We start from the raw sequence: 20,103 nt of genomic DNA on the forward strand, positions 1-20,103 counted from the left end.
GTTGATGATACCAGAAGAGTGAAGCTAATGATTTTGTGTGATTCTGCCTCACTTAAATCTAACTCATGCTCAAGTCAAAATATCACCCCTTGCTGTCGGTCCTTTTCAAAAGTGAAGGACCATCACCAATAATAATAGCAACAACAGTCCTTAAATAGCTAGTCCTCATCAGTTTCTATGATGAAGAAAGAAAAAAAGAAGAAAAAAAGAAAAAAGGAAGAAGAAAAAGAAGGAAGAACAACAAGATTAAGAAGAAAGAAAAAGGAGGAGGAGAAAGAGGAAAAGGAAGAAGAAGAAAGAAGAAGGAAGCACAAGCACTTGTTGACCAATCTTTCATTAAGATTTCTACATGTCACTAGGTTGGGTTTTGAATGGCCAGTTCAGGCCCATACATAAAGCCTTAACAACTTGATAGGACCAATAAGCTTTACTGGAATAGGATCCCTGGTCTTATCCATACCACCTGAAAGGTATCAGTGGAAGACCAGTTTATAATGAGTAAAAATAAATTATCTTAATAAGAAAAGAGACTATATTTAACTGGAATAGTCCTTGGGTTAGACATGGTATGAAACTGGAAGTAGTATGACACTAGAAGGCAGAGAACTAGGCTTCTAGTGACAGTTCTTCCACAAACTTTGAACAAATTATTTCAACTTTATGAATCTGTAAAATAAATAGTCTGGGCTTGATGATTTCTATAGATTCTCCCCACTCTCAGTTTTTAAAGTTACTTGTGTCTATGCGTAATCACTTATTATTTCATTTTACTATCAACAGCTATTTATGAAGGACTCATTAGGTCCAGTCAGTGTCATAGGCACAAAGGATATAAAAATAGGAATTAATACATTGTAGAGCCATTACTTCTGATAAGCAATATCCTTCTACCTATCCATAAATGAAGTATTAAAATATGATCTGATTTCGTAGATATCTTACAAAAAGCAGTTCTATTGATTCCTAGTGACTTCTCTTATTTCACTTAAAAGTAATCCTATTCTCCTCAAATTCTATCTTGTATTATATATACTTTTGTACTTTCCTGAACTCCAATTTCCTCTTCTGAAAAAATGTGAAAGATAAACTGGTGGGAGATCTTCCACCTCTAAATTCTGATCTTATTAACTTATTCCACATCCTAATTCTAAGCTCTTTGACAATAGGAACTTTGCTATTTTTTATCTCTGTTTCACCAATGCCCAACACAATTTCTGATCCGTAGTTGGTATCCAGTAAGCATTCATTGAATGGGGAAAAAAAAAATCACACATGGTATATCACTGCACCAAATATACTGCAATAAATTAAAAATGTATTAAGGCATTGTCTAAACAAGACCTACAAATAATTAAATTAATTTCTATTATGGAAATAATGCTAACCTTCATGAATGAGCCCAAATCCCATAGCATCTTTGTTATGTTCAGGTATTCTTCTGATAGAATCCATGGTGAAATCTTTGAAATGATTATCACCAAAGAGGAAAGAGGAAATTGGGCAAAATCAACTAAGATATATACCAATTAATCACAAATTAAAATGTGGGAGAAATCAAATCCCCTATATTTCTTGTATACTGATGTGCAAGAGGGATATACAAGAGGTATATTGTAATTAGTATAATTATTTTGGACAAATGCAATTAAGAATAATGAAAATTAAACTACTCAATACTTATAAGTAAAATAAAAAGTTATATTTAGTGTCTATATTCTAGATAATGAAGTGAGACTATTTCTAGTAAATTTAGTAATTTTCTAAGTTATGCATAATTTTCATAAAGTAGTATGGTATTTATTTTTCCTCAATAGTTGCTTTGCTTTTTAAAGATGAGGTCTACTATTATTATCTTTCTCAATTTACATAGTAATTTCCTGTCATAATTCTTTCCATGCATTGAAGGTAGGCCTGTCATTCAATTAATCAAGCCCAAATAATTATTCATAGGATTTATTTTTCTACATATTTCAATATGCTTCTAAATTCTATTTTTTAAAAGAAAAACAGAATGCAAAAAATCTGGAATGAATGCAAAAAATAATGGTCTTTTTTTTCTTTTTTTCAGAATTTCCTTTTCATAATTAGTTAGCACAAAGTTAAAGAGACATTTTTTCCCTAAATATTCTTCTAGAGCAAATAGAAGCATTACCAATAGCTTTGGCCTGCTTTGCTCTAGTAAAAATAAAAAGAAAATACAGAAGAACATCAATTCCAGTTTTCTTTATATATTATTATTATCAAAGTGCTCAACTCAGAGCTTCCTAATCACATTGGCAGCAAATCAAAGTACATTTATTAATGACAGATCTAGGAAGTAGCCTGTGGAGGCTAGAATTCTTGGGGAATGTTGCCCCACTTGCATGTACCAGATCTCACTTAAATTCATTTTAAGGGACTGGTAAATCTTCAACATGATGGTATTATGTGACTATAGAAACTACCCTGTGTCAATGTCTATTAGAATCATTGTAAAGATTGTTGTTTAGTCATTTTTTTCAGTAATGTTTGACTCTCCATGACCCAAATTTGAGATTTTCTTGGCAAGGACAGTGAAGGGTTTTGCTATTTCCTTCTTCAGCTCATTTTACAGATGAGAAAACTGAGACCAACAGGGTTAAGTGACTTGCCCAGGATCACACAGCTAGTAAGAGCCTGAGATCAAATTTGAACTCAGGAGGATGTCTTCCTTACTCCACACCTGGCTCTATCTACTGTGACTCACAATCAGTTCTCAACAATTAATTATGTAAGGGGGACAAGATAGCAAGGCAGTTAAAGGGAACTCAAATGGCATGCTGCTCCAAAAACAAGTTTAAATATTTTGTAGATCTAGCCCAATGATGTTTTCTTTTTCATTAACATCTGAAATTATGGGAAATTCTTTTTGAATTGTACAAATAGACAAATATTACCAGACATTTTTATACAAAATTTATATAAATTTTTATACAAAAATATTTATCCTATGAGGCATGGAAAAGTAAAAAATAAGGATAAAATAGTCTCTATTTGACTGAGTCTGAAACTTAGTTGCCTATTTCAGTCACTAATGTAATTAATAAGCATTTATTAAATATCAACTCTATTCTAGACACTGTACATATGCTTTGGAAATTTTCCTCATGGAAAGAATAATTAAATCCATGGGCATAGATGAGATCAGTGAGATAGTATAGAAATAAAAAGCACCCTAAAAATGGCAGAACTTTGGGAAAGACCCAAGGTTAGTGGGCATGATATACTAAGAACCAACAAAGAAGATAGAGAAGATATAAGTGGGTAGGAAAGAGGAAGGTGAGGAAGAAAGATAGATAAAATAAAGGGGAAATCTATAAGCACATATTGAATTCATAGAAGAGAAGAAACAGGAAAAAGAATAGGAGGAAAAAAGAAGGGTAAGAGAAGTAGAAATGAGACAATGGAGGTTAGCATTCTAATTTTTCAGTTCCCTTCATCACCCTCCCCACTCTAGACCTAATAATTCCCCCAGAAATTCCCTTAACCCTCTGAAGAAGCCGCCTTTATTATATTCCATTACTGATATATATATATAGCATATAGTATATATGATATTGAATCCATTCCCAATGTGAGTAGATTTTCAGTACTATGAGTTCTCTTCCTCCTTTAATGCATTTGTATCTATTCTTCCTCTGCACCTCATTTGTATGGCATTATTATTATTTTTAACTTAATGCTGCCAATCTTTCTTTTGAGCCACCCTACTGCTGATGTGAATCTTAAACATAAAATATATGCATATAAAAACATAAATAATTTGTTCACGTTTAAGCAGTTTTTCCATGTTAAGTTCCTTAAAAATGATCTTTCCTATTGGCTCTTATATGTGAAATTTTCTATTATGTTTGGGTTTGGTTGATAGATAGTTCTGAAAATCTACAAGTTTGTTGAATGTCCATTTTTCTCATTCAAAATTATAGATAATTTTGTTGGATATGATAATTTTGGCCACAGGCCTTCAAAGGAAATAGTCAATACGCAACTTTTAAGGAATAATATTCTGAGAAAATTCGTGGAAAAGCCAAAAATGTGAATGCTCATACATTGAACTAAGGGGGATTATTGAATTAGGTTCCTGCAACTACCAAAAACTATATTTTTTTTAAGAAATTGGTAAAAAATATACAATTCTTTCTAACAAAGCATTAATTCTGATAATAGACACTTTTCATAACACAGTTAATCATAACATAGCCCATAAAATGCAGTACACAAAATAACATTGGTAATATGAAAAACATTTTTCTTGCTACTAATTCCCTGGAATTTTGTGACCATTTGTGCAAACATCTCAATTAAAAAAAAAAAAAAACTACTGATTTCTACTTATTATGATACATAAAATCTATAGTACCATAAATATCATATAGCAAAGAAAATTCTTAAAGCTAAAACATTTTTGTGGGAATACATTTAGAAGAATTGCACATGTTTAACCTATATTGGATTACTTGCTGTCCAGGGGAAGGGGAAGGGGGTGAGGAAGGGAGAAAAACTTGGAACACAAGGTTTCGCAAAGAAAATTATGTTTGTGTGAACTTTGAAAAATATAAAGCTATTATTATTTTAAAAGTTAAAACTATTTTCAACCTGAATTTTACCTTCCATTCTGTCAGATGGTGGATTTGTATTGTATATTCTCCTACTTTAAACCTCTTTGTCTTAGCCAGCTTCTGAAAACCAAGGGGAAAGGTCACTGGGACTTTAGTCACTACTCTAAGAAGATGCCAAGCCTATCACTTTGGAGCCCATAGGATTAGCACTATGTGTTGGCTGCATAATTGCAACACAAAATTTGAGTTTTAAATAAGGTAACCAATGAAAATATCCATTGAATGTACCCAGAGGTCTTTATTCTTAAACAGTAGGATAAACAGATGAATGAGCCATTTAATGGGATACCAAACACTCACAAATGTCTTTATTACACCTGCCATTTTTTCTTTACTGCAGAAAGCTGCAAATGTGTGATTGCTAAAGCAAAAGTAAAAATGCAGTTACTAAAAAAAATCAAACACATGCTTGAAGTCATGAAAGTTAAACACAGAAATGCTGAGAAATGTTGATTATATAATTATGTTGGCTGATAACTCAATTATTTACCAAGCATTTAAAGTTTTAAAATGCTTGGCCTTGAATTGAACCCTGTTTTCAATAAGAAAAACTGGCTCACTTTAGGGTTCAGCAAAGAAAAAAATCTAATATTTCAGTTTAGTTTAATTTGCTATTCATCAAATTAATGCAGTTTGTTCCAGTCCATGGTTTATAGTTTAGTTTGGCTCAAATCCTGAAATAATATTGAACTGAATTGAATGTTATCCAGGAGGATATTTTGGGAATATGTATGATTTGGGGGGTTGATATGTAGGGGTATGTTTTTTCCTTCATTGTATCACTTGTAAACTTAGAGAAGTCCAGGATTTTAGCCTATAGATACAAGAGATTACTTCTACCTAGTACAAACTTAAGGCCCAAATCAAAAGTTTTCAAAAGTCTATCCATGGTCTCATTATGTCAAAACTTTAGAAAAAGGAATCAGTGTGTGAAAAAGGACTCTCAACTCCATTTTCCCTTTTGCTGAGAGAAAAGTGGTGTTAATTCTGTTGTCATGATGGTTATGTGAGTGTGAATTTTACCTGTAGGATCTCCAAGATTCATGACAGTTTTAGTTTTCTTGAGAGGAAGAGTAAGGTGACTGTGACATTGAATGCCAGTAGGTGTTGCTGGAGTGTCTGCTCAGATGATATAGTTAGTTTTTTGTAATCCATTAAAAGAATTCTAACAATAAGGGCAACTTTGAAATAGTTATATACTTTATGAGAGTACCTATAATAACATGACCCAAGACCCAACACAGGCAGATTAACTCAGGTCACAATAGAATTTTCTTAATAATTTTGTATTCCTTTCTGATTGAGGAGTATAGATTTATAGTTTTATAGACTCTGATGGAGTCACTGGCTTTTGTTCTAGGGCACTAGATTGGTAGAATTTAACAGTAGAACTCAAAATATTTCTTCAGTGTGTTGAACTTAGCACCTAATTTGTTGTGATTCAGTCATTCAATTGTTTCCAACTCTATATGATCCCATGGACTTTGTCTATAGGGTTTTCTTAGCAGAGATACTAGAATGAGTAGTTTGCCATTTCCTTCTCCAGTGTATTCCTATTTTACAGATAAGGAACTGAGGCCAGTAGGAGTTATGTGACTCACTTAGGGTCAAAGAGTTAGTTTGGTCTAAGGCCAAACTTAAACTGAGATCATCCTAAACCCAAGGCCAGTACTCTATCCATGGCATCAACTAGCTTCCCTTTGCACTTAATTAATAAAAAGAAATTAAATAAAATAGAAAGTTACTGGATGTTAGAGTCAGGATGATAATGATGATGATGATAATAATAATAATAGCATTTCTATTTTGCAAAGTGTTTTACATTTATTATCTCACTGAATATCATGAATAGAGTGCTGAATAGGGAGTTATTGCCCAGATTCAAATTCTACCTTAATTATTTAACAAAATTTGTGATCCTGAGCAAGTCATGTAAATCATACAGTTCTCAGTTTCTTCATCTGTAAAACTGGACGTATTAGACTAGGTAGCATTCATAGACTCTTTTAAGTATTAATGTATGATGGGATATTGGACTGAGGTCACAAGATCATAGGAACATAAATTTAGTCCTTATAAATGGCAGAGTCAGGATAAGAATCTAGAGTCTCTGACTTCAAATTCACCTTAATTTCCACCATTCCAGATGCATGACCTTTCTCTACTCAAACAAAATGACCTTCTTGGACAATGACCTCACATTAAACTTTCCAAAATCTTGGTCTTTTCTTTACTAGCCCACAATTAAATGCTGTTTCATGTCACTTGCCCTTGGCATAGTTTGTTATATTTTCCCTGAATACCAAAATATCTAGTGGTAGTTCTTTAGGAGAATTTCATGAGGATTTGTCTCACTCTCTAATCTTTTTAGAAACTGTATACACCTTTGGACTTTCCCCTACCTTCTTTATATTCATATTAGTACCTTAATCCTATAAGAGCTGGACCTCCTTCTATGCAGCAGTTGTATTCCTGAAAAGTTCTCTGGAAACCACATTTTTATAAGTTTGATGACATTTCAAAAGTATGAGGGCAACTTGTTTTTGAAGAGAACACTGAGAAAACTTCTTTGGCAACTCAAGAAGCTATTTGTAATGGAATAATCACCCACTGAAAAATAATTTATTTCTTTTTAAAATGCTAGTGTTAGACTAACTGGCTTGTGATGCTCCTTGTAGCCCTTGGGCCCTATGATCTGTTACATAAATTTAGATTTCTGAAAAAGAGACACATCTATCCTTGCATATACCAAAGAATACTTCAGAGCTAATTAATCACTTGGAGCAAGTTCTTCTTAAGACACTCCCTATTAATTGTGAGCAGTACCTGCCTGAACCTGCTACAAATATACCTGCTAGTATGAAGGTCCCTGCCTTTTCCGTGGCACTATTCCCTTGACCTAATATTTCTTGTCTGTCTTCTTACTATCACATGTTCCTCTTCAGTTCCTATGCCCTTCTGTAGTCAGGGACACAAAGGGGTGCTGATGATGGTTCTGATTTATCCCTGCTGCACCTTTATTTTTTACCTTGAAAATTAGGAGCAGGTAAGAGGGACACAGTGTGTATTGGAGGGTGGAGACACTATGTACTTTAATTTTTTCCTTCCCAGGACCACACCCAAAGAGAGTGAACACTAATAATCAAAGTCTTGTTACAGTTGCATTAATCATTGTAAAGAAATTATTATAAAAGGTTTAAATATATTGAACTTTTATCCATATATAGTCTACTGTAGTAGAATTTTGTCATAAAGGGGAAATGTCAGAGGGATTCCAGGAACTTGTCTTCTGACCTACAAAGAATTTTTTCAAGATGGAAAAACACAAAAGGGAATTACTCTTGGTCTACTGTGGTTTGGATTTAGATTGGTTATGAGTCAAGAATAAGTTTTGTGCCAAAATTGTTTGGGTGAAGCAATGATTTTGATGGCATCAGGAGACACTGGTTGCTAAGGTCATCAGGGAAAGTGGGGATCTAGTTGCATGACTTTCTTCTGAGAGCGAATTTTAAAACATTTATTCACAACAATATCATTCTTCATTTTTTCCTTATGTTTTTTTCCTTTTTCCTCTTCATCTCTCCATATCTTATTTTCTTTTATTTCCAGTTTTCACTTTCTGTTATCTAAAGCAATTTTTATATCCACATGTATTTATGTTACTTGAATCAGATTTCCTTTTTCTCTCCTCTCATCTGGTATGTGACTCCCCACTAAGCTGTACAATTCTTACTCTCTCCTAGTCTTTGTTTTTTCTTCAAAGGTAAAGCAGACTTCAGTAATACCTTCAATAATGCTCTCCACAACTTCAAATCCATAGCATCATTTTAAGGATTTTGTAGAAGGTTTTTTGTTTGTTTTAATTTTCACTTTCCTCATCAATATGATGTTTCGCTCAGTTCTAAAAGCTGCCCTATCGAGAGTTCACTGTTATGGTGTCATTCTACACATGATATCAAATAATTGTATAGAAATTGAAATTCGACAGTTCACCTCTTACATTATCTTCTATTTAGTCCATTGTAAGGGCATTAGTAGATGGCAAGTAAATAGAGTACTAGATATAGAGTCAAGAAAACTCTTCTTCACGAGTTCAAATCTAGCTTCACTACTTACTGGCTGGCTATGTGACTCTAGGCAAGTCATTGAACCAGGTTTGCCTGGATTTCTTCATCTGCAATATGAATTAGAGAAGGAAATAGCAAAAAAAGCCCAAATGGGGTCAAGAAGGATTGAATTTAACTGAAAGGACTGAACAAAATCTATTGTTGCATTTGTTGTGGCAAATATTATAGTTAAGGATATAAAAAACTTTAATTACAAACCTATTGTTTTTTTTTAACCATTTTTTTTTATTATAACTTTTTATTGACAGAGCATATGCCTGGGTAATTTTTTACAACATTATCCCTTGCACTCACTTTTATTCTGACTTTTCCCTTCCCTCTCTCCATCTCCTCCCCTAGATGGCAGGGAGTCTTATATATGTTAATGATGTTATAGTATATCCTAGGTACAATATATGTGTGCAGAACCAAACAGTTCTCTTGTTGCACAGGAAGAATTGGACTTAGAAAAACCTATTGTTTTCTAACAGCTATAATACTTTTAGAAAAAAATTTTTTTCCAGTCAAACAGTTTCTTAGAATTAAGCATAGTAGAGCCTGACTTCTTAATGCCCTAAGAAAATCTCAATCAGTTGCAAAGAGGTGTTAGGAGAGGAACTTCCATTCTGGGAGCTTCCAATATAATGATAATAGTTATTATTTATATAGCATTTAATATGTGTCAAATACTTGTGCTATATTCTCTCTAAGTATTATCTTATTTGATAATCACAACAACCCTGGGAGGCTGGTGCTATCATTATCCTAATTTTACAGATGAGGAAACCCAGGCAAACATTACCTGATTTGGTCAAGGTTACAGATTGGTAAGTGTATGAGGCTGGATTCGAATCCACATCTTCCTAATTCCAGGCCTTGAACTTTACCTACTGCACTGCCTAGCTGCCTCACTATGAAATCCCTTGAATGTATACAAGACAAACTTGTATACATAAGACCAACTAATTAAAATGAAACAATATGACATCAGGTAATCTGATTTCCAATCAGATGAAAGATTAGAGACTTTAAAAATTGGGAGGGGGAGAATTAATAGATACAATTACCTGAATTCAGAAACAGAGGATGTCCCACTCCTCCCAAGTGCTTACATACAATCAAAGGAACATGGAAACAATCTCTGAGTGATTAGTACAGGGCTAGTTTTCAGATAAGACATGTGGATTGCTTGAGATGTACAACTGTGAGAAAATTCCTTGCATCAGTCTTTGCATCTGACTGGATTTCTGGTCAGCATAACTTAGAGACCCTTAGTTAAGGGTCATAATCAATAGAAAGGGAACTGAGTTATCTCCAGAATTGAGCCATGAGATGAAGTCAGTGTGGTTTACTCAGTTCCTATGATGAGCCACTTGCCATCCTAATCTTTTCAATTCCCTCAAAGTAAAGCAAAAATCAGGAAAAATTAAAGCATAATAGTATACCTCTAAATCTGGGTCAAACTTTCCTACAAGTGTCTTAAAATATAAAGTGAATACTAGTCAACTGATCTCAAGATTATTTGGTAGGGATGGAGGATAGACTTTCCTATCATCAAAAGAATAACTTTATTTTAAAAAATCAGACAACTCAAAAATCCTTCCATCTCCTTATCTTTAAGGGAAATATTGATGTGGAAGGGTAAGTTACTGAGAGAAATCAGTTTTTTCCTTCCACCAGAAGGTAATGTATGTATGTGGGGAAAATATTCTTGTATTGCTTTTACCTTTCAGAGCATACTTCTCATACCAGATTAAATAGTGAAACTATTTTTAAAATTCTATGAATTTATTTTCAGGTTACCTTGCACCTCGAAACCTTCCTAGTACTGGCTTTTTCCCATTTCTGCAAACGCTACTCTGTGATACAGATACCAAATGCAAGGATACTCCCTATGGACCACAAGATTTACTGCGCAGAAAAGGAATGGATAGCACTCTTTTTAAAGAAAGGTAAGGACATTTCTTAAACACGATCAGCTAACTTGGAGGCATAGATGTAAGCATCTTGTTGCAATATTTCATTTCTATAGGAAGTTTCCATAATTAAAAAGTGTTTATTTCTCTCTATATAAATATTTTTAATAGAGATTTTCATTCTCTTATTAGGAATAATACTTCTAGGCCCACTAGAGTTGTGTTTTTTTTTTTTAATTGCCAAAACATTTTTTGATGGTAGATGTTTATAACATGGTAAATATAGCCCAAACTTACAGACTTACCTAGATTTCTTTGAATTAAAAAGTGAATCTCAAGAATAAAAAATTATCTTTTAACAATCCCTACTATTCCAATCTCTACATTTTCTAGCTGATAACAAACATATTTTTATAGCAATGGTTAACAATTCTTAAACTTTAAACTTACTTTTTTTTTTTTAACTATTTTTCCTTTTTGAGAAACCTGTGCTACATTATAGTGGTTTATAAATGTGCCCTACAGCTTTCAAGTCCATTTAGAGGTTTCATTTTCCAAGATTTTTTCAATTGTATTTGTTTGTATATTTATATATAAAATTTAAATTTTAAAATTGTGTTCTAAGATTTCAAAAAAGCAAGCTATTTTGCTGTAATAGTTTTTCAATTCTTGGTGTTATTTTAAATTTTTGAATATACTTTGAGCTTCGCTGGTACTCATCCTATTTCATTGTGGGCTTAAATGAGCCTTGAAATGTTTAATCTTTATACCAACTTCTGGGGACAATATATCTAACAGTCATTGAAGTGTATTTTTTAAGAGCGACAGATTTTGCCTGCTTCACTGGGAATGTTGTTGTTGTTTGTAGTCAGTTTCAGTCATGTCTGACTCCTCATGACTCCTTTTGGGTTTTTCTTGATAAAGATATTGGAATGGCTTGCCATTTCCTTCTGCAATTAATTTTACAGATTAGGAAACTGAGGCAAACAAGGTTAAGTGATTTGCCCAAGATCGCACAGCTTGTAAGAATGAGTCCACATTTGAACTCTGGTTTTCCTGATTCCAGACATGGTAATCTATTTGTGGTATCATCTAGCTGCCCCTTCCCTGGAGTAATATTCCTTAAATATCAAAAGAAAACAATGAAATTCCATACTCAAGTGACAGAGAGCTAATAAAAGGAAGTGAAACCAGAGCAATATTCTTTTAAATGCTCACATTGAACATTTTGAATCAGTCTAATATTAGTTAGAAGCACAAATGCATGACCACCATGGTTAAAAAAATTTAAATTTATCAATTATTACTTTTTCCAAGTCTTTCCCATACTACTGGAGTCAGTCAATAAGCATTTATTAGGTACTTTCTATATGCCAAACATTATAAGTACTCAAAATACAAAGAAAAAACCAAAACATAGAATCTGTTCTCAAGAAATTAATATTCTATTTGGAAACATCATATTAAAACAACTATTTTTAAAATAGATAGAAGGCAATATAAAAGGCAACTGTAGTGGGAGTAGGTGGTAGTGTTGTTTGTTTGTCTTTTGTGCTAGAAGGGGACCACAACATCAGAGAGGTGTTACCATGACTTGCAGGTGAATTGGATTTAAGTGAGGGAGGGCTGTGCAAAGTCACCTGCCTCACTTTCTCCTCTAGAGGCTTCTGGGTCCAAAGGCAAAATATAGATCAGAATGAATGAAGATGACCCTCAGTGGGATGGTATAAGAAGTAAGGGGAAGAAAGAAGGTTGTTGGGCAAAAAAGGGTAGAATTTGGGAGGATGGCAGTGCCCTTGACAGTAATGTTATTTGTTTATTGTTCCCAAAGAGGACCATGTGATGGCATGCAAGTGAATTGGATTTAAGTGAGGAAGGGCTGTGCCAAGTCACCAGTCTCACTTTCTCCTCTTCATGTGGGTTCACTGTCAAGATCAGGATGATTGGAGATGGCTTTTGTAAGATAAGTTTCAGTCTGACTGAGGTGATGACCAGTCAGTGATTAAGGCTAGATAAGAAATGAGGCAGAGAAGGACTTTTTTATTGTCTATCTCTCCATCTATGTACATAAACATATACATAAGCTGAGCATATACATCTATGTATATAGACATACACACATACGTACATTTATATGTATATGTTATGTTCGTATGTATATATGTAACCCTGGGAGAGGAAGACAGACTATTTTCAAGGTTTCTGGGCAAAACAGAAACAATGTCATTTATTTTCACTCTGAGCTAATCAGGGCCCAAACAATGACCAAGCTGAAGGTTGAGCTAAGACCAATTGTTGTCAATCATTGAGAGCCCGAATAATTTGTGTTTAAGGTATTTTCCTTAAGGAAAAAAATCTAGTTTATCAGGATGATTTCAGAGAGACCTGGAGAGACTTACATGAACTGATGCTAAGTGAAATGAGCTGAGCCAGAAGATCATTATACACGGCAACAGCAAGATTATATGATGATCAATTCTGATAGACTTGGCTTTCATCAACAATGAGGCGATTCAGACTACTTCCAATGGTTTTGTGATGAAGAAAGCCTTCTGCACCTAGAGAGAGAACAGTGGGAACTGAATGTGGACCACAATATAGTATTTTCACATGTTGAGTTTAAGATGCCTATAGTAAAAGTAAAATTTACTAGAGAAGGAAAGATATGCAACCTAGACCCAGCTTAACTACAAGTTCTCTGAGATTCTCAATGTGATTTGCAGTTCTAAAAAGATCCACAGAAATCTAGTTTTTTTTTTTAAGATTAATAGGTGAAATTTTACTTTCCCTATTAAAAAATCCTGGACAAGAAGGTGGAGTAAAGGCAGAAGTCCCCTGAGTTTTCTCAAATTTCCTTCCAAAAATGTTAAAATAACACATCGAAACAAATTCTGGAGAGATAAAATGAATGCAAAGCTAGAATAAAATTATTTTTCAGCTTGAGACAATTTAGAAACTAAACATGAAACATCTGTCTCACTGGAATGAGAGTGGAGCACAGTCCATCCTAGGCCGTGCCCTGACAAGCTAGCAGTGGGCCTTGGAAATAACTGAATCTTCAGAGGTCACTCCCAGAGCTCTCAACTCAGACAGTAAAGGGGTCAGATAACTGATCAGAAGATGATTACAGAATATACTTGGCTGGTACTGGAAATAGGACTCTATTACATTGCCATTTACATTCTACAATGATAAAGATGTTCAAGAGTTTGAGTAAGAATTTGTTTGATGTGTTGGGGGGATAGGGGAGGGATTTAGGGACTAGGCCAGGGCACATGTTAGTCTTTTTCATAATTCTGAGAAGGGGTCCATTGATTTCATCAAACTGTCAAAGGGGACGATATCACAAAATAGATTAAGCTGTATTCTAGACTCACCTGTTGTAATTTATCAGTAACATCCATAACCCAGAGCTGGTTAGTAACTTTGCATCAATTTCCCACTTCTAGCATAGTCTGTATTTTCTGGAAGTAGCAGGTAATTGGAACTTAATTTACAAAATTAACTACAACAATAAAACTGCATTAATGCCATCATGCTATTAACTTTTATGCCTTATATAGCCATGTGGTGAAGCTGGGTCATATAGCTGCTGTTTTAGCAGCTCTGAATTCTCCCTCTTGGATGAATTTGTGAGCTAAATCAGGGTATGGTGTTACTTCATTTAGAAAGGAAAATGTTTGTTTCTTTTCTGTTTTGGAAAGAAGAAAGGAATACTGTTTTTGGCAATGATGTGAAAGGAAGCCCATGATACTCATTTCCATGAAAAATTCATTGAGAAGCCATAATCACATTCTGCCCCTTTCTTATTGGTCAGTTGCCAAGGTTTTTATGAACCTTGCTGCCCTGGCACCAGATTTCTGTTATTAAGTTCATATTGCTTTGGGAATCAGCTTTGATATGACCTGCCTTTTAATGAATGGCTATAGTTCTCTTCCCATTTCATATCACTTGCTACTTTGAAAGGAAGAACCATTTAAGTTTTCTCCTTTTTAGTAACCCTTGATGATCCTGACCTAAATAACTTGCCTCTCCTGTTTTTCCTCCCTTACCCTTTAAGAACATCTCAGAACAGTGTTGCATTCTGTAATTGCTCATGTGGTTGACATAAGGGAGGATGCATCTGTGAGTAATCTAGAAGTAGGGTAGGACTATTTTAGAGTCATTCCTTCCCTCACCCCACCTCTTTCACTTCCCATACCTCCCCCCACCATCCCATAGAAGAATTACTGTCAATGAACTAACTGCTGCATTTCCATCATTGTGACACTAATCTCAGCCCAATGGATACTAACCTCATCACTCTGCCTCTATTGACTTTCCTGCAAAGAAAGTTTGAAACAGTAAGATCCGAGTAATTGAGGAACATCATATCTTTGATTTAAAATCTAAAAGATATCAAGTAATATTGAGAGGGCTATTCTCAACAGGTAGCACGGAGGTATCATTATGTGGTTCAAAAAAAGGTAGAATAGAACTCTTTAGCCTCTTCTTCCCTCATCCTTACCCAAAGGAGACTTTACTTCCTGTCTGGAAGAGAGACAAAGCAAAGGTTGTTTTGGGAAACCACTCTGACCTTCTCAGAATGAAGAAGGCTTATCAGACTAGGATTATAGCTAACTTCCTTTAAATATTGTTAATTTAGGGAATATGATTTGCAGATTTAAGCTAACTTCTAGATGTTATTTTATTAAATGGGGAAAGCAGGATTCCAAATTTTATAAACATATCTTGCCCCCTTTCTAGCCAAATAGCAGTTCCACAATGAAAACACTTAGCAATTATCACAGAAACCATTTATCTAAATCATAGCAAAAACAGAAATCAGAGAGTATATGACAATATACACCAGACAGTATAGAATGAACGAGTCCTCCCATTGGAAATGAGAATATTCAGCCTTAACCAAGATACTGCCTTTGGCAGTGATATGAAAGAAGCCCATGATACTCATGTCCTAGATTTAAAATCCTAGAGAATCCTACATTTCAAAAAGTGGAAAGTTTCCCAAAGCCTCCAGTGTAGCAATAGCAACAGAGACTTAGAGATTCTCTCGAGTCAGCTTTTTTTCGGAATCTTTCTTTTCAATGACCTGAAATGAGGCTGGCATCTTCCATTTTATTTTTTGAAGCTAAAAAGCCAGAAGTATGTGATTTCTGAAATAAACACAATAGTGAATATGCAAAACATTAACAAACAGCAATGATTATAGCATGAATAGAACACAGAATATAGTCAAATAAGTATAACATAGAAGAAAGAACAAACATACTCAACTATGTAGTAGTTAATATATACAGAAATGAACATGCAATTACATGCAAGACATATTTCACATGGGCAATTACTAGTATCATTTCCTGAATGCATACATAATTGTATTCTCAGGTTTACCTGTAACATCTTAACTTATCCTAGTATCTGGCCCAATATACCTAGTTCTTTTGTCACAGAATGATCTCTGTGCTTCTAAACCAGAACTATTAGTTGCTATAAACTGACCATCAGGATCATTATAGATTTCTGTGTCTGCATCTGACCTGGGAGCCATGTCAAGTTAACTATCAGTATTGAGCTCTGTGGGTTGAATCTGTATTCTGAATCTCTATAGTAGTTTTGAGAAGGAAAGAAGTTGCCTTATAATAATGCAAGTAGTTTCTTTCACTGAGTGCATCATTTTCAGCTTCCATATCTCGGTGAGAAAGTCTTTGTACTAAAAGTGAATAGTCTCTTTTTCTCAATCTTTTCCTAGATGAGTATCCACCTGACCATTAAAAAACTAATTCTTTGGTGGACCAAAAGATGTTCTCTGGATCTAGTTTGTAAACTGGCACTTTGTCCACTCTCTCAATTATTTTGTATGGGTTAGCTTTCCATCTGTCAGCTAACTTGTGAATCCCTTGAAAGTTCCATTTCCTTTTCAAAGGTCTTGACAGCACGCCATGGTATCATAACATTTTTGTTTCTGTCACATATCTGAGCTGAATCTGTGGCTTATTAGGAGTGTACACAGTGTCATCACTTCCTTACATGTGAACATGAAGTACCAAACCACAAATCAATAAAGCAATGTGCTTTATGCTCAAACATGAGCAAGTATGGCATAAAACCTGTAGCATCATTCATAGGGGTATTGGAGGCATGCAATTGAAATGAGAGTGTTAACCATTGAACCTATTGTTCTGGTCACAATATTTCTAATATTTTTAATAGTGTGTGATTGAAATTTTCAGGCTTTAGGTCTCCTTGAGGATAGTAAGTAGGCCTAAACTTTTTGGTACTTGTCCAGGTCAACATTGCCTTGAGTACCAGTAGGTTTTGAGACTGCGGTTATAGGAGAAAGAAACTTATAAAGTGAAAAAAGAGAAAGTCACTCATATTTTGGCCAACATTTTCCCATTAATCAATTTCATTTTGCTGTTTTCTTTTCAGAGTATTTGACTGGTCAAAACATTACCCATGTCAACTTTTATGCAAAGATGGGGTGAAAAAGTAATACAGAAATCTCACTTTGTATAAGCAAAAATAGAAAAATGTCAAGACTTTTGTGCAAGCATTTATTTCAGATGTGTTTTACCCAGGACACTCTCCTAGAGACTGGAAGAAAGTACCTAGATAGGCAAGAGCAGGCTTGGTTCTCCATCTTGAGAAAGACGTTCCTACCATATATAAGGCAGATTGGTACAGAAAAAGGCTTGGGGCAGGAAACTATTTCAATTAAATATAGCATGATATTGCCATAAGTAGCAAGGTGATTAGGACCCCACATGGGGTGTCATGTATAGAAATGGTGGTAGAGACAGTATGATTTTTTTTTCTTAACTATAAACTTTATTTTAATTTCCATTGACCAGTATAGGTGTATCTCTCTCCTGCTCAAAAAACAAACAAACAAATCTTCAATTGCTCCTAGGATTAAATATACATCTTTCAATATGCATTTAAACTCTTACAATATAGTTCCAACATACCTTTCCATTTCTTATTTCATATTACCTCTTCACACACATTTTGGGGTACTCTATACTCTCTGAATTTTACATAAACCACAAATAATATTCCTTCAACTTTACATACCTAAATTTGCTTAGTAATTAATCAGTGAATTATGAAATTGTGAAATGTCATTGTTTCAATTTTGATACCATGAAAAATGCTACTAACAAATTTTTGATATTTGTAAGATCTTTTGTTCTCTAATTTTGAACTCCTTGGAGAATATTTATTGAGCAATAGGCTCTCTGGTTAAAGGTGTCTAAATAGTTTAGTCAGTTTTTCTAAACCATTCAAAGGTTTTCTCCCCACAAATGGTTGAATGACTTGATAGCTTTATTAATAGTATATTAGTAGGTCAATTTTCCCTCCAAAATAGCTTATTTCCATCTTTTGCCACTTTTACTGAGTTACTGAGTATAACATGAATTTTCATCATTGTTTTTATTTTCATATTTCTAATTATTAGTGATTCAGAATGATTTTTGATATGATTGTAGACAATTTGCTATTATTTTGGGGACTGATTGTTTATATCGATCTAATGCTGTCTCAGATGAATAGCTTTTCATCTTATATAGTAACATAATTGTTTTTTATTACCAAAAGTTTGAGTTGTTAGATGAAAATGTAGCCTTTAAGGCTCTTCCAAGATGAAATATCTTCACTACATATATTAAGATCATAAAATATTCCTTGACAAACCCATGTCTTAAAGACAGCTTTGTATAATGATCTTCTTATTGTTAAAATCAATTGAAGCATAAAATAGGGAGAAATATGCTCACCAGGAGTCTTCTAGAGTGTTATGGAGTGTACAGAGTCCAAATGGAAGAGATATTCCTTTTGAAAGGGGAGGTTTTCCAGATATATTCCTATTTTCATTTGACATCATGATGAATCTGTTCATTCTAATTCTAATGTTAGGGCTTTCTTAATGAGACATCCTTATCCACTCAGGAGTGATTGATGCAGCAATCTACAAGAGGGGAAAAATGGATGCAAGATCATAGCATGATATATAAGTGAATAGACAGTCCTTTGAGTTTACAGATAAGCACCTGTATCTTGTACAAGATGGGCAATGAGCTGGCCAAGAATTGAATAGGAAAATAGCCTGATTTGCATGAGGGAAATTATTCAGTATTGTCCATGATCCCAAGTTGCTTCCGTGTATGAAATCTCATTTTTAAACACCAATATTCTCCTGATGATATTATGAGTCTATAAATCACAGTACACCATAATTCTATTAGTCAAAATCATGAGTCACTAAAAGAGAAGTCTATGGGTTGGTGTAAGTAGACTGTTTTATCAATTGTACTTCTGTGCAAAAAAATGACATAAAAGATATCAAGGACATGCATGACAAGAAAAAGAGAAATGCTAGTTTTGCAGTGATAGCAAGGGATCACATACTCAACCCTGAATGATGCAAGTTCCCCTGCCCTACTAAAATCTACTTAAAGGGTAGATAGGTTTATGGAAGGATAGGTATAAAAATCAACAAGGTGAGAAAACATGACTGCACTATAAAGTATTCACAATGGAGAAAGTATCCTGATGAATGAAAGATATTGTAATTAGCTAAATTCAAACCTAGATAAATAAATTTACAAAATTAATTTGCCAGTCACCTAGGAAGTCCCTGAAAGATCTTGGTAAAGAAGATATAAATTTTGATGAGAGTGGGTAGGAGATTAGAGGGAAAGAGATATATCTTGTGCATTGATGTTGCATTTGGAAGAAAATCATAGGTACAACATGATAGGGGAGGTAGTACAGGCAAAAAGCAAAGGAGATTCCTACAACCCAGGAATTAGTATGTATTGAAAAGTGAAAGGAAAGATGGATAAATAAGATGATAGATGGATGGATAGATGGAGACAGTGAAGCAGGGGAGAGCGGAAGGAGAGAAAGTGACAGAGAGATGGACACAGTTACAGAAAGAGAGAAACAGAAACAGAGACACAGAGACAGACAGACACACACACACACACACACACACACACACACGCAGAGAGAGAGAATACTTATTAAACACTTATTGTGGATAGAAATGCAAGCAAGCAAGATAAGCCCTGACCTCAAGGAGATCATATTGTAATGGAGAAGGCAGCAAATAAAGGAGTGCTAGAAAAAGGAGAAAAGAGTGAGACAGATAAAGTGGAAAAAAGTGGAGAAGTGTTATGGAGACTTGCACTCCTATACACACACATTGCGTACACACACATGCACACATACTCACACACATATTCTCTGAAGAAATAGCATATATATATCATATATATATATATATATATATATATATATATATAATATGGGTATATATGCTATAAAAGAGTGTATATACTAATAAGGAGTTATTTTTACCTCTGAGCTGGTTTAGTCCCATCTGGAAGTTAAAAGATGTACTAAATGAATTCTTAAGATTTTTCTTAAACTTAGGTA

General features: G+C 34.2%; 1 protein-coding gene across 1 annotated transcript in view; it reads left to right on the forward strand.

The window, feature by feature from the left end:
- Positions 1-20,103, forward strand: part of ABCA12 (ATP binding cassette subfamily A member 12) — a 220,276-nt gene that overhangs the window by 68,891 nt on the left and 131,282 nt on the right. The window contains exon 4 of the mRNA XM_074298763.1: positions 10,542-10,695. Within this exon, the coding sequence (XP_074154864.1) occupies positions 10,542-10,695 (154 nt within the window). The remainder of the gene's footprint in view (positions 1-10,541; positions 10,696-20,103) is intronic.

The sequence above is a fragment of the Sminthopsis crassicaudata genome, chromosome 3 (assembly GCF_048593235.1).
Source record: "Sminthopsis crassicaudata isolate SCR6 chromosome 3, ASM4859323v1, whole genome shotgun sequence".
In the NCBI taxonomy this organism is placed as follows: domain Eukaryota; kingdom Metazoa; phylum Chordata; class Mammalia; order Dasyuromorphia; family Dasyuridae; genus Sminthopsis; species Sminthopsis crassicaudata.